Below are 12,335 nucleotides of genomic sequence, written 5' to 3'. Positions count from 1 at the left end.
CGAGTAACCCCTTGCTCGAGCCAGCGACCTTGGGTCCAAGCTGGTGAGCTTTGCTCAAACCAGTTGAGCCCACGCTCAAGCTGGCGACCTCGGGATCTCAAACCTGGGTCCTTCCGCATCCCAGTCCGACGCTCTATCCTCTGCGCCACCACCTGGTCAGGCTGGACATTTTTTTTAAGCTCCTGAAATAGAACTCTGGAAAGGTTGTACAACATGATACTTCTAACCCAGAGTGGATAGGGGTGTCAGTACACTCTTGTAAGTGATGGGAATTAAAATGTTTTCTACTCTTTGATTATCAGTAAGACTGGGCCAGTCTTTTAAAGGAGAAATTTCTCTTTTATTTTTAAGATAAATGTGATTGAACTCTATATTCTTTAAAAAAAAAAAGTAGGCCCTGGCTGGTTGGCTTAGTGGGTAGAGCATCAACCAGCATATGGACTTCCCAGGTTCGATCCCTGGTGAGGACACATATGAAAAACTACTGTCTTCTTTTTCCCCCCTCCCCCTTTCCTTTCTCTCCCTTTTCCCCTTTTGCAGGCAGTGGCTCAATTGATTTGAGTGTAGCCCCAGGCACTGAGGATAGCTCAGTTCATTTAAGAGCATCAGCCCCAGACAGGATTGCCCAGTGGACCCTGATTAGGGCACATGTGGGAGTCTGTCTCTCTGTATCCCTTCCTCTCACTTAAAAAAAAAAAAATTAGACTGTTGAAATAGGAAGCTTTATAGCGACATTTTGGCCTTTTGTGACCATGTGACTGGATCAGTGGGAAGGGATGAGGTGCCTTTGGGTTTCAAAAGGTACGCAGGGGTTTGGGCAGGAACCATGTCTTAACATTCACTTTGGTGCCCCTTCATAAGCACAGTAATAAATTCCTGTGCATAATTTGCTTAATTGAAAGAAGCAATTGGGGAACAAGCTCTTGTGCTGTAAGTCAGAAAATGCCAAGCTAAGCAGAGAGTCTGTTCAGCAGCCTTTTCTGTGAGTATCAGATCATTGTAGTAAATATGACTTATTTCTGGCTCACTGTTGGAATCATCTCTTCATATTTCTGATGGTGAGAGAATTTAAACAGATGATAGTCAAGGTGAGGTCAATAGGAAAGGACTCATTGTATGTGGATTTATTTGGGCCAGGTCCAGCCTTTCCTTCCCCCTTTTCTTTGTCTTAAAGTGTGCAGTTTCCAGTTCAGGAAGCAAATGAGAAGTCCCAGCCTGACTACTTCCTGTTCCTTTTCCTCAGAACCACGAGCAGCAGTGGAGGGCTGACCATCAGCAGCCTCCTTAAGGAGAAGGAGGGCTCAGAAGCAGCCAAGTTCACTCTGGAGGAGCTCTGCCTCATCTGCAGTATCCTAAGCACAGCAGAGTACTGCCTGGCCACTACCCAGCAGGTGAGCCGCTCTGGCTGCCCACTCTCCTGCTCCTTTTCCTGAACCGTCTGGGCCGCTTAGCTCAGTTGGTAGGCCACATACAACCTTAAGCAGACCAGTTGGCCTCCCACAGAAGAAAACTGGCTATCGAGCCAGAAGATGGTCATTTTACAGAAGGGCCTTGTTAAAGGATCCTGGGCAAGAAAGTATGACTGGTCTCTTCCCTGGAGTTATATAAGCTACAAAAAGGATATGCCCTTTTAAAAGTAGGTCAGTAGCCCTGTCTCCTGTATGAGACAAGCAGAAACAAACTTAAGGGTAGCAGGATTCAGCCTTTGGTGGTGATGAGTCACAGCCAGTTATTCCATTCTCAGAAGTATTACTAGGCTAAGCAGAATCCTTTGGGGGTTTATGAGTCTCCTGGAATTTACATAGCAGTCTCAATCTGCCTAAACAAATAACCATTGTTTGGATGTTGACGTTCAGGAACTGTGAGGCAGGAAAGGGTGATGCCTCTACTGCAGTTCCCCATTAAGAGAAGGAAGACCCAGAATAATTTTCCATTCAGCCTTAGATGTGGGATTAGAAATTCCTTTTCACATTTAATCTGGAATTCACCTCAGGCCAAGAGAAAGAAAGTAATTGGGAAGGTTTCGCTCTTCCCCTCTTTTTGGGTTTATTATTTGCACATGTCTAGATCATAGGAAGGCAGTCATAAATTATGGCCCAGACAGGACAGCGTGGAGTACCTGTGAGCTACAGCAAGAATAGAGGAGGCCAAATAAGAAGTGTTCTCTCAAAAACTTCACTGTTGGGGGTAGGCCAGCCAGAGGTGGAGGCAGCAGCATGCTCTGCTGCTCTGCTTGGAGACCTGGTTATACTGAGTCACACAGGGAATGGTCTGGAAAGGTTTGGCCTTGGAGCCAGAGACAGCAATCTGTTTAGCCCAGTGGTTCTCAAAGTGTGCACCTGGGTGCACTGGTGCACCCTAGAAGATTTCCAGGTGTGCCCTATGGTATTCCAGAGAAATATGTGCATGTTGGGGACCAAAAAACCAACAAGGTTTTTGGAGTTTAGATTTTTGGAGGACAGAGGTGTGGGGAATTGGCTGCAAACTGACAGTCTGCCCAACCCCCCACCTTACTTGCCTGATTAGGTTGCAAAAGGCTGTTAAGCTGTGGTGCTGGATTGTTTACACTACCCCCCATGTTCCCCAGAAAGACTGGAGGCAAGTTTCTTCTATCCTTTGTTTGGTATAAAGTTAAGATGATATGTATGGTGGGGGTTTTCTGCACTCAACACAATTAAGAGTAAAAAGAGAGGAATTCTTCAATGTATTGACGAGGAAATGAGAGTTTGCCTTTCAAATATATGCCCAAACATTGAAGAAATCACTAGGACACATCAATTTTCTCATAAACACAAGAATGAGAAAATTTAACACATTCGCACCAGGACCTGCCAAATTTATGAAATCTTACTATGTCTCTCTATATATAAAAAGATAACTTTTTTGTCGTTTATTTTTTAACCCCTCTTTTTTACGAATTCTAAAAAGCATAACAAAAATGTAACATAAAAATGTTTTTAATGTCTGAATATATTTAATTTTGTTGTATTTATTTCATTTAATTACCATAAAAGCACACTTGGACTTTATATTTTTTTCTTTAATATTTGACTTAATATTATAACATATTTCTCAGAAATTTGTATATAGTTTGCCTACAGTTATTTGTAGGATTTTAAATGTGCCTCGACTTCAAGAAGTTTGAGAACCACTGGTTTAGCCCCAAGAACTCCCAAGGCAGGATGGCAGTATCTGTCCTCTCCAAAGCAGGAGTCTCTGAGTTCTCTGATGAAGAAACACTATTTATTCTGTGTGTTTGCAGAATGAGAAAGAATACACACATATAAATAATAGTATTTTAAAAGTAAAATAACTATAGTACCAAAAACCCTATAAAAATAATGATTCTTAATCCTATCACTCTCAAATAATCATCTTAGCAATTTGGAGGGGTTTTATAAAACTTATTTTTCATCAACATATTTTGTATGCTGTGATCTTGACTTAATTTTCATATCCTCTTCTTTTTTGTTGATGTTAGCATCATAGCATTTCTCCTGTTATGTCTTTATTACTATCATTGTTATGGCTACATAATATTCCATTAAAACGTTCGCTACAGCCTGACCTGTGGTGGCGCAATGGATAAAGTGTAGACCTGGAACGCTGAGGCCACCAGTTCAAAACCCCGGGTTTGCCTGGTCAAGGTGCATATGGGAGTTGATGCTTCCTGCTCCTCCCCTTCTCTCTCTTTCTGTCTCTCCTCTCTAAAATGAAGAAATAAATGAACAGAAATAAAAAACCAGCATTTGCTACAAATTATGTAACAATATCCCTGATAATTGTTATGCTGTGTCAAGTTTTTGCTTTTATAAATAATTCTGTTTTAGGCCCTGGCCGGTTGGCTCAGCGGTAGAGCGTTGGCCTGGCGCTCAGGGGACCCGGGTTCAATTGCCGACCAGGGCACATAGGAGAAGCGCCCATTTGCTTCTCCACCCCCCTCCTCCTTCCTCTCTGTCTCTCTCTTCCCCTCCCGCAGCCAAGGCTCCATTGGAGCAGAGATGGCCCGGGCGCTGGGGATGGCTCCTTGGCCTCTGCCCGGGCAGAGTGACGCCCCGGAGGGGCAGAGCATCGCCCCCTGGTGGGCAGAGCCTCGCCCCTGGTGGGCGTGCCGGGTGGATCCCGGTCGGGCGCATGCGGAAGTCTGTCTGTCTCTCCCCGTTTCCAGATTCAGAAAAATACAAATAAATAAATAAATAAATAAAAATCCTGTTTTATAAAGAACATATTATGTTTTACATTATTTTCGTAGAACAGATTCTTAGAAGTTCTAGATGTATTAGATCAAAGACCCTTTTAATGACTCATGAGATGTACCCAATTTTTTGTCATTTAATGAAAATTATTTTTACTGATTATAAAAGTAAATACATTCTTAGCCTCTATATTGTGATTGCTAAATACCACTTTCCACTAAAAGGAACCAGAGATTCTTGGAGAAATAACTAATTTCAGGTTTGGGCAGGAAATGTACAAGAACATCATGTCATACAAACAGAAAGAAAAATATCAAAGACTGTGAGTGTCATTTCAAAAGGACTCACTCAGCAGCTGAAGTATCTTTAATGTCCAAATAAACATGTCTAGGTCCTAACCTCCAGTACCTGTAAATATGACCTTATTTGGAAATAGGATTTTTGAAGATGTACTTAAGTAAGGATCTCAAGATGAGATCTTCTTGCATGTAGGGTGAGCCCTTAAATCCAGTGACTGGTGTCATTAGAAAGGAGAGGGGATTTAACACTCGAAGACACAGGGAAAAACGATATGTGAAGATGGAGGCAGAGACTGAAGTGACGCGTCTACAAGCTAAGGGAAACCAAGAATTACCAGCAACTACGAGAAGATAGAAGAGAGGCATGGAACGGTTTCTTCCTCAGAACCTCCAAAAGAAACCAATCCTACCAACACCTTGATTTCAGACTTCCAGCCTCCAGAACTGTGAGAGAATAAATGTCTGTTTAAAGGCGCCACGTCTGTAGTAATTCGTTATGGCAGCCCTAGTAAACTCATATAGGAGCCAACCTGAATAAGCCCTGCTGGTCAAAGGTGGGACATACAAACATCGGTGAGAAGATGAACTACGTAGACTGAAACCTCAAGTACAATTCAACCCATTTGATTATATTGATTTTTTTAAAATTCATTTATCACCTTTGAAGATATTAAGGAACCATGGGTATGAATTAAATACTGGTAAATAAAGGAAAAATTCTTACCTTGCCTTTCCATTTGACTTATACCTCAGGATAACCAAATAATTGACAATGGGAAGCATTTCCTTCTAGCAGAATTTTAGCTAATAAATGAAGAAAAGATAGAATATCATTCTTTTATAGTTCCTAATGGAATAACGGATCTGGGCATTGACCATTAGTGGCTGCTGGTTTACAAAAAGAGAGACAACCAAACATCATGCACTCATGAGAGAAGTACACACACTGTCATGAAACAGTTTTCTACAAAGAAAACAAGAACCTGAATCTGATCATACTTTTACAGCAAGGATTGGGAATCTATGGCTCGCGAGCCAGACGTGGCTCTTTTGATGGCTGCATCTGGCTCGCAGACAAATCTTTAATAAAAATAATAATAACATTAAAAATATAAAACATTCTCATGTATTACAATCCATTTCCTACTGCTCATATTCATGGTTGTGGGTGGCTGGAGCCAATCACAGCTGTCCTCTGGGACAACACCAAATTTTATTGGATAATGCATAACGTACACAGGTCGTTGTATGGCTCTCACAGAATTACATTTTAAAATATGTGGCGTTTGTGGCTCTCTCAGCCAAAAAGGTTCCCGACCCCTGTTCTACAGTTAACCCTTGAGTAATGCGGGGGTAAGGGTACAGACACACCCCAGCCCCACACGCAGTCAAAAATTCACATATGGCCCTGGCTGGTTGGCTCAGTGGTAGAGCGTCGGCCTGGCGTGCAGGAGTCCCGGGTTCGATTCCTGGCCAAGGCACACAGGAGAAGCACCCATCTGCTTCTCCACCCCTCCCCCTCTCCTTCCTCTCTGTCTCTCTCTTCCCCTCCCGCAGCCAAGGCTCCATTGGAGCAAAGTTGGCTGGGGCGCTGAGGATGGCTCTATGGCCTCTGCCTCAGGCGCTAGAATGGCCCTGGTCGCAACAGAGTGACGCCCCAGATGGGTAGAGCATCGCCACCTGGTGGGCATGCCTGGTGGATCCCAGTTGGGCGCATGCGGGAATCTGTCTGACTGCCTCCCCGTTTCCAACTTCAGAAAAATACAAAAAAAAAAAAAATCATATATAATTCCCCCAAAAAAGTAAGGTAAAGAAAAATTTATTATATAAGGAAGAGGAAATCTCCATATGTATTGAAAAATATCCACATGTAAGTGGACAGTTCAAACCCATGTTGCTCCAGGGTCAACAGTACATCAAACTATAATCTATAGGAAACACAAGAGGGTCAACGGAGCATGTTAATTATTACCTTGTGGATGCAATCAACAAAATCCAACTATAGGAGGATCGACAGGGCAAACAACCCAGTTTCCTTAAAAAATTGCAGGGTTTGAGCCAGGCGGGGGCCCCCAAAAATAATGGAGGGAGAAACCAGAGACTTAAGAATCCAAGCAGTGAAGAATTTGAAAAATAAAAATTTAAAGACAATACCAATAATGTATCAATATTGGTTTACTAATTGTGACACTTTTATACTTAACATGTGCATGCGGTATTTCATTCATTCATTCATTCATTCAAGAGATCTTTCTGAAACACTTATATATGTCTCAAGAACTATAGTTGATATTAATTAACAGTGGTGAACAAAGTAGCCAAGTTTCTTTCTGTCATGGAACTTAGAACTGATGAGTGAGCCAGATAATAAATATGTAAGCCAAGATGTACCCTCAATTTTGTGTTATGTGCTAAGAAGGAAACAAATATTGCCTACAGAATTAGAGTGGTCAAGAAAGCCTCTCTGATGTGTATGCAACATAATTGAATGACAAGATAACCTGGACATGTTTTCTTTGAATATATGTACCCTGATTTATTGATGTCACCCCATTAAAATTAATAAAAATTTATTTATTTTTAAAAAAGCCTCTCTGAGGAGGTGACATTGAAGCAAAGCAGAGATCTGAGGGTTGGGAGGAGCAGGTGAGGCCTAGAGAGTGTTCCAGGGAAAGGAAGTCAGAAGTATGAAGGCCCTGGGGGGGAACAGACTTTGATATTTTCCCAGCTTTAACTGGTCAGTGTAACTGAAGCCAAGCCAGCAAGGGGGAAAGCTGGATGTGGGCAAGAGAGGGGACCCAAGTCATGGTTAGAAGTTTGGATTTTATTTTCAGTGTAACAGAACAAAGCTGCTGAAGAGTTAAGCATTGTAAGCCTGCACCATAATTTTTTTTTATCAGTCTCTTTTTTGGGGGCAAACAGTGTGTTAGGCTTGCTCTCTTGTACTTTGCTTGATTGGTACTTGAGCACAGTGCAGCACCTGTGTATGTAGTCTATGTAAGGCTGCAGGTGCTTGCCCTCAGGGCAGCAAATTATAGATTGTGGATTGCCTGCGCCATTGTGGGGGGGGGGCATTTTTTGGCATTGTTTGCTGGAGAAGGGGGTCTCCTCCCAGGTCCCCCCCCCGCCCTGTCTGCTTGTGAGTGCTGAGAGAGAGAGAGGGGCAGGACGAGTGGTTTTCTCTGCCAGCTTTCTTGTCCACCATTTCAGACTCTAATAAACAGAATGGCCCACCATTTTTCCAGCTCTCCTGTTTCTTTACCATCTGCCTGAATTCAGTGGGAACCTGCATGGCCAGGACCACTGGCCTTATACTCCTAAATATACATGTAGATTGTTTCCAGTTTTTCAGTAACAAACAGCACTAGAATGTGAGCTTTATGAGAACAGGATCTTGTTTTGTTCATTGAATAATTCTCTTACTCCAGGGGTCGGGAACCTATGGCTCGTGAGCCAGATGTGGCTCTTTTAATGGCTGCATCTGGCTCGCAGATAAATCTTTAATAAAAATAATAATAACGTTAAAAATATAAAACATTCTCATGTATTACAATCCATTCATTTCCTACCGCTCATGTTCATGGTTGCGGGTGGCTGGAGCCAATCACAGCTGTCCTCTGGGACACCACCAAATTTTTATTGGATAATGCGTAACGTACACGGGTCGTTGAATGGCTCTCATGGAATTATATTTTAAAATATGTGGCGTTCATGGCTCTCTCAGCCAAAAAGGTTCCCGACCCCTGTCTTACTCTATTACAGAGCCTGGTACAAAATGGCCTTTCAGTAAATACTGGTTTGAATGAATGAATGTTACAAAGAATACTTTCATAACTTTGTACATTGTTCTCATTACTTCATTGAAATACTTTTCTAGATGTGAAATCGCTGGCTCAAAGGGTGTGTATATTTAATTTTTTGCTTTTTAAATAAATTGCCTTCCAAAATGATTGCAGTAATTTACGTATCCCTAAGAGCATTTTTAAATTTAAGACAAAACACTCATTATTCTTAGAGTTTGTATAATAAATAGGTCTGGGAGTACTAGATGAATCCATTCCCAGGATGTCTGGAGATATTTACAATTCCTGTTCAGTTATATTTGTCTTTGGGGCGGCTGGGAGCATGGCCAGCATTTGTCTCATGTGCTCTAGACTGCTGGAGGCACAAACTGTGCTGCTTTTCTTTGCCTTTGTAACACCTTTAACACAGTAGGGGTGTATCAGAGCACTCAATGAATACTTTAATCCTGATTTTACTGTCTCCCTCCGCCAGGGTTTCCACTGTTGGGGAGTGAGCCTACAGTTGATGGGGCAGTATCTTAAAAATCAGGGTCCTTTTTAAAATTAGTGAAATGAATTGTCAGTGTGTCATAAGAAAAAGTTATGGTCCAGTGCTAAAGGGCACAAGTTCTTGAGGATGTTTGATTCCTGGTCCTACCACTCACTCTCTTGGGTAGGTCACTCAAAATAGCAATAGAGCCTGACCTGTGGTGGCACAGTGGAAAGAGCATCAATACTGTAAGGCCAGGGGTCACGGCCATCACAGCTAGGCTCGTGCAGGTTCACATTAGATTCAGATAGACGGTAATGAAACTGTGGAGCTGAAAACTGGTGGGCCATGCCTTTATTCCAGCCTCACACCATCAGGGAGTAAATACACACAGCAAGAAAACACTTCCCTTTCCATTCAGGACTCCCAAAGCCACTGACTTTCTCCCGGTTTTTGTGGGGTTTTTTTGTTTGTTTGTTTTTTACAGAGACAGAGTCAGAGAGAGGGATAGACAGGGACAGACAGACAGGAACAGAGAGATGAGAAGCATCAATCATTAGTTTTTCGTTGCGCGTTGTGACACCTTAGTTGTTCATTGATTGCTTTTCATATGTGCCTTGACTGTGGGCATTCAGCAGACCGAGTAACCCCTTGCTCAAGCCAGCGACCTTGGGTCCAAGCTGGTGAGCTTTTGCTCAAACCAGATGAGCCCGCACTCATGCTGGTGACCTCGGGGTCTCGAACCTGGGACCTCGGCATCCCAGTCCGACGCTCTATCCAATGCACCACTGTCTGGTCAGGCTCTCCCGGTTTTCCTAGAATCAAAGGCCCCACTAGCCTCAATCACCTCTGGTTCCCCATCTACATGCCTTCTCCCTTCTCATCTCTGCACAAACTCTGTACAAACTGGCTTCTCCTTCAGCACCCCACCATCTTGGCTGCTTCTCTGCAAAAACATGGTCTCCTTCCCCTCCTCCAGCACACATTAGCATAACAAAGCTCCTTCCCAAGCAGGAAGGTAATTAGCCACTTTACATGGGCAGCAGTCATTTTTTAATAAAAGTAGGCAAAATCAAATAACACAACTTTTACAAACTTACTTGCCCAACAGACCCAGAATGCTGAGGTTGCTGGTTCCAGACCCCGGGCTTGCCTGGTCAAGGCACATAGGACAAGTAATCAATGAACAACTGAAGTGAAGCAGCTATGAGTTGATGCTCTCTCTCTCTCTCTCTCTAAAAATCAATAAATAAAATCTTAGTCTATGTGTTGCCAAAGCAAGCACAATAAAATAAATCTTTAAAAATAATTATAGCAATAGGATCTTTCTCATAGTATTGTGAGAATTGAGTCAATACATGGAACATGCCTGGAATTGTGCCTGAATTGTCAAACTCAATGTTAAGTATTCTTACCATGGTACACTCATTTGGTTAATCATTAAGCATGCTGTTCTATCACTTATTTTCTAATAGCTAGAAGAAAAACTCAAAGAAAAAGTTGACGTGAGTCTGACTGAACGCATCAATCTGACTGGAGAAATGGACACCTTCAGCACGTATGTACCTTGCACACATTTGCTCTAGGCCTGCCCTTCCCAAAGCAGCATATCTCTGGTTGTAGGCTTTAAGTCATGACAGATCCCAAGGGGTTTCTGGGGCTTTCTGTTGGATCAGGGTTATTTGTCACTGGCCACTAAGAAGAAGTGCTAGAGGTTGGTGCAATTAGAAGATTGTATCCCAGTCTGTCTCCTCAGCTACAACCACTTTTAACTTCTGGGTTTTTATTGTTTCACTATTAGAATAACAAAAAGAAAAAAGCCTCCCTTGGCCATCCCTGAAAGGTCAGGTCCAAGGCCTCCTATCTGCCCCCCTTAAGTCCATAGAGGACTGGCCCCGCCACCAGTGGTTTTGAATATAAAGCAGTGATTTTCAACCTTTTTCATCTCATGGCACACATAAACTAATTACTAAATTCTGCGGCACATAAAAAAATATAATTTGGCTGATCTGAGAAAAAATAATAGGTATAATTTTGATTCATTGACACCAGAAGACTCTTGTTGTGTTGGCTATTGTCATTTTTTATTTGACAATCTAAGAGAAAAGAGGTCACTGTCTCTGACTAGTCAGGCCTTGCACGTTTTAAAAATTCTTGTGGCACACCGGTTGAAAATATCTGGTATAAAGTGTAAGCAGACAGATTTTAGCCGTGTGTGTGTGTGTGTGTGTGTGTGTGTGTGTGTGTGTGTGTTTGGATTGGCAGGGTGTCTCTCCAAGAAATTCAAACTGAAAAGCCTTCTTGAACTAGTTATTTCTCTCACTTATGCAAGGTGTTACCTTGCAGTGTTTTTCTTGTGCTCATTAAATGAGATTGGGATAGGCCAGGCTTTCTCATCCACCACTTCTTTTTTTCTTTTTCTTTTTTTTGTATTTTTCTGAAGTGAGAAGCAGGGAGGCAGAGACTCCTGCATACATCCTACCAGGATCCACTCGGCATGCCCACCAGGGGGTGATGCTCTGCCCATCTGGGGTGTTGCTCCATTGCAACTGGAGCCATTCTAGCACCTGAGGCGGAGGCCATGGAGCCATCCTCAGCGCCCAGGCCAGCTTTGCTCCAATTGAGCCTTGGCTGTGGAGGGAGAGGGAGAGTAAGAGAGAGACAGAGAGGAAGGAGGGAGAAGGGTGGGAAAGCAGATGGGCACTTCTCCTGTGTGCCCTGACCGGGAATTGAAGCCAGGACATCCACATACTGGGTTGACGCTCTACCACTGAGCCAACCAGCCAGGGCTATCCTCCACTTTTAGAGTAAAAATTAAAGTTCTCTTCTTAAGTCATTTCCTCTCCTTTTCTCAACTATTCCCCTCCCCCCCAAGTTCTGATTGAAACATTTTGGCAAGCAGGTCCTCTTAGAGGTAGAAATGAAGGGGGATTTTGGATGGAGCAAATAGGGAGCTTGGCTGTGGCAGGTGGTGTTCTGAGTGGGGACCAACCTGAGTGAGACCAGGACATGCAGCAAGAATGAAGCCAGAGGCAAATGCTCCTCATTGTCACTAACTCCCTTCTGATCTGAAACTTGTGTTTTCTGAGTTTCTGATGAAATGATGAATCTAATTTTACACGGGGCTATGGCATTTTAAAAGTCACTCATTTAAAGTCCTGACCTAACGGGTTTGATTTGCAGCGTCATCTCCAGCAGCATTCAGCTGTTGGTTCAGGATCTGGATGCCGCCTGCGACCCTGCCCTGACCGCCATGAGCAAGGTAAGGATTTAGGAAGTGTTCCTTCATAGATGGCCAAGAGTGACCCCAGGTGGCTTCTATCAGCCCTTGCCTGGAGTTTCTTAAGGCTCTTCAGTGCTTAAAGTATCAGTTGGGAAGCTAGTGGGAGACCTCTAGGAGTTTCCCAAAATATGCAGTTTATCTTAGGTCAGTTGCTTGTCCTTTCAGAGAAAGACAGGGAGCAGATGTGTTTGGTAACTCAGAAGGAGATGTTAACTTTGATTAACATCTGACACATGCCGATGGAAACCTTAAGTGGTCTTGCCGCGGACCAACGCAGCTTGTAAT

General features: G+C 43.0%; 1 protein-coding gene across 1 annotated transcript in view; it reads left to right on the top strand.

Annotated features, from left to right (window-relative positions):
* Positions 1-12,335, top strand: part of VPS53 (VPS53 subunit of GARP complex) — a 193,489-nt gene that overhangs the window by 132,232 nt on the left and 48,922 nt on the right. The window contains exons 15-17 of the mRNA XM_066263104.1: positions 1,244-1,391; positions 10,243-10,325; positions 11,951-12,029. Coding sequence (XP_066119201.1) covers positions 1,244-1,391; positions 10,243-10,325; positions 11,951-12,029 — 310 coding nt within the window. The remainder of the gene's footprint in view (positions 1-1,243; positions 1,392-10,242; positions 10,326-11,950; positions 12,030-12,335) is intronic.

The sequence above is a fragment of the Saccopteryx bilineata genome, chromosome 2, assembly GCF_036850765.1.
Source record: "Saccopteryx bilineata isolate mSacBil1 chromosome 2, mSacBil1_pri_phased_curated, whole genome shotgun sequence".
In the NCBI taxonomy this organism is placed as follows: Eukaryota; Metazoa; Chordata; class Mammalia; order Chiroptera; family Emballonuridae; genus Saccopteryx; species Saccopteryx bilineata.
This window is presented reverse-complemented; position numbering and strand designations above follow the sequence as displayed.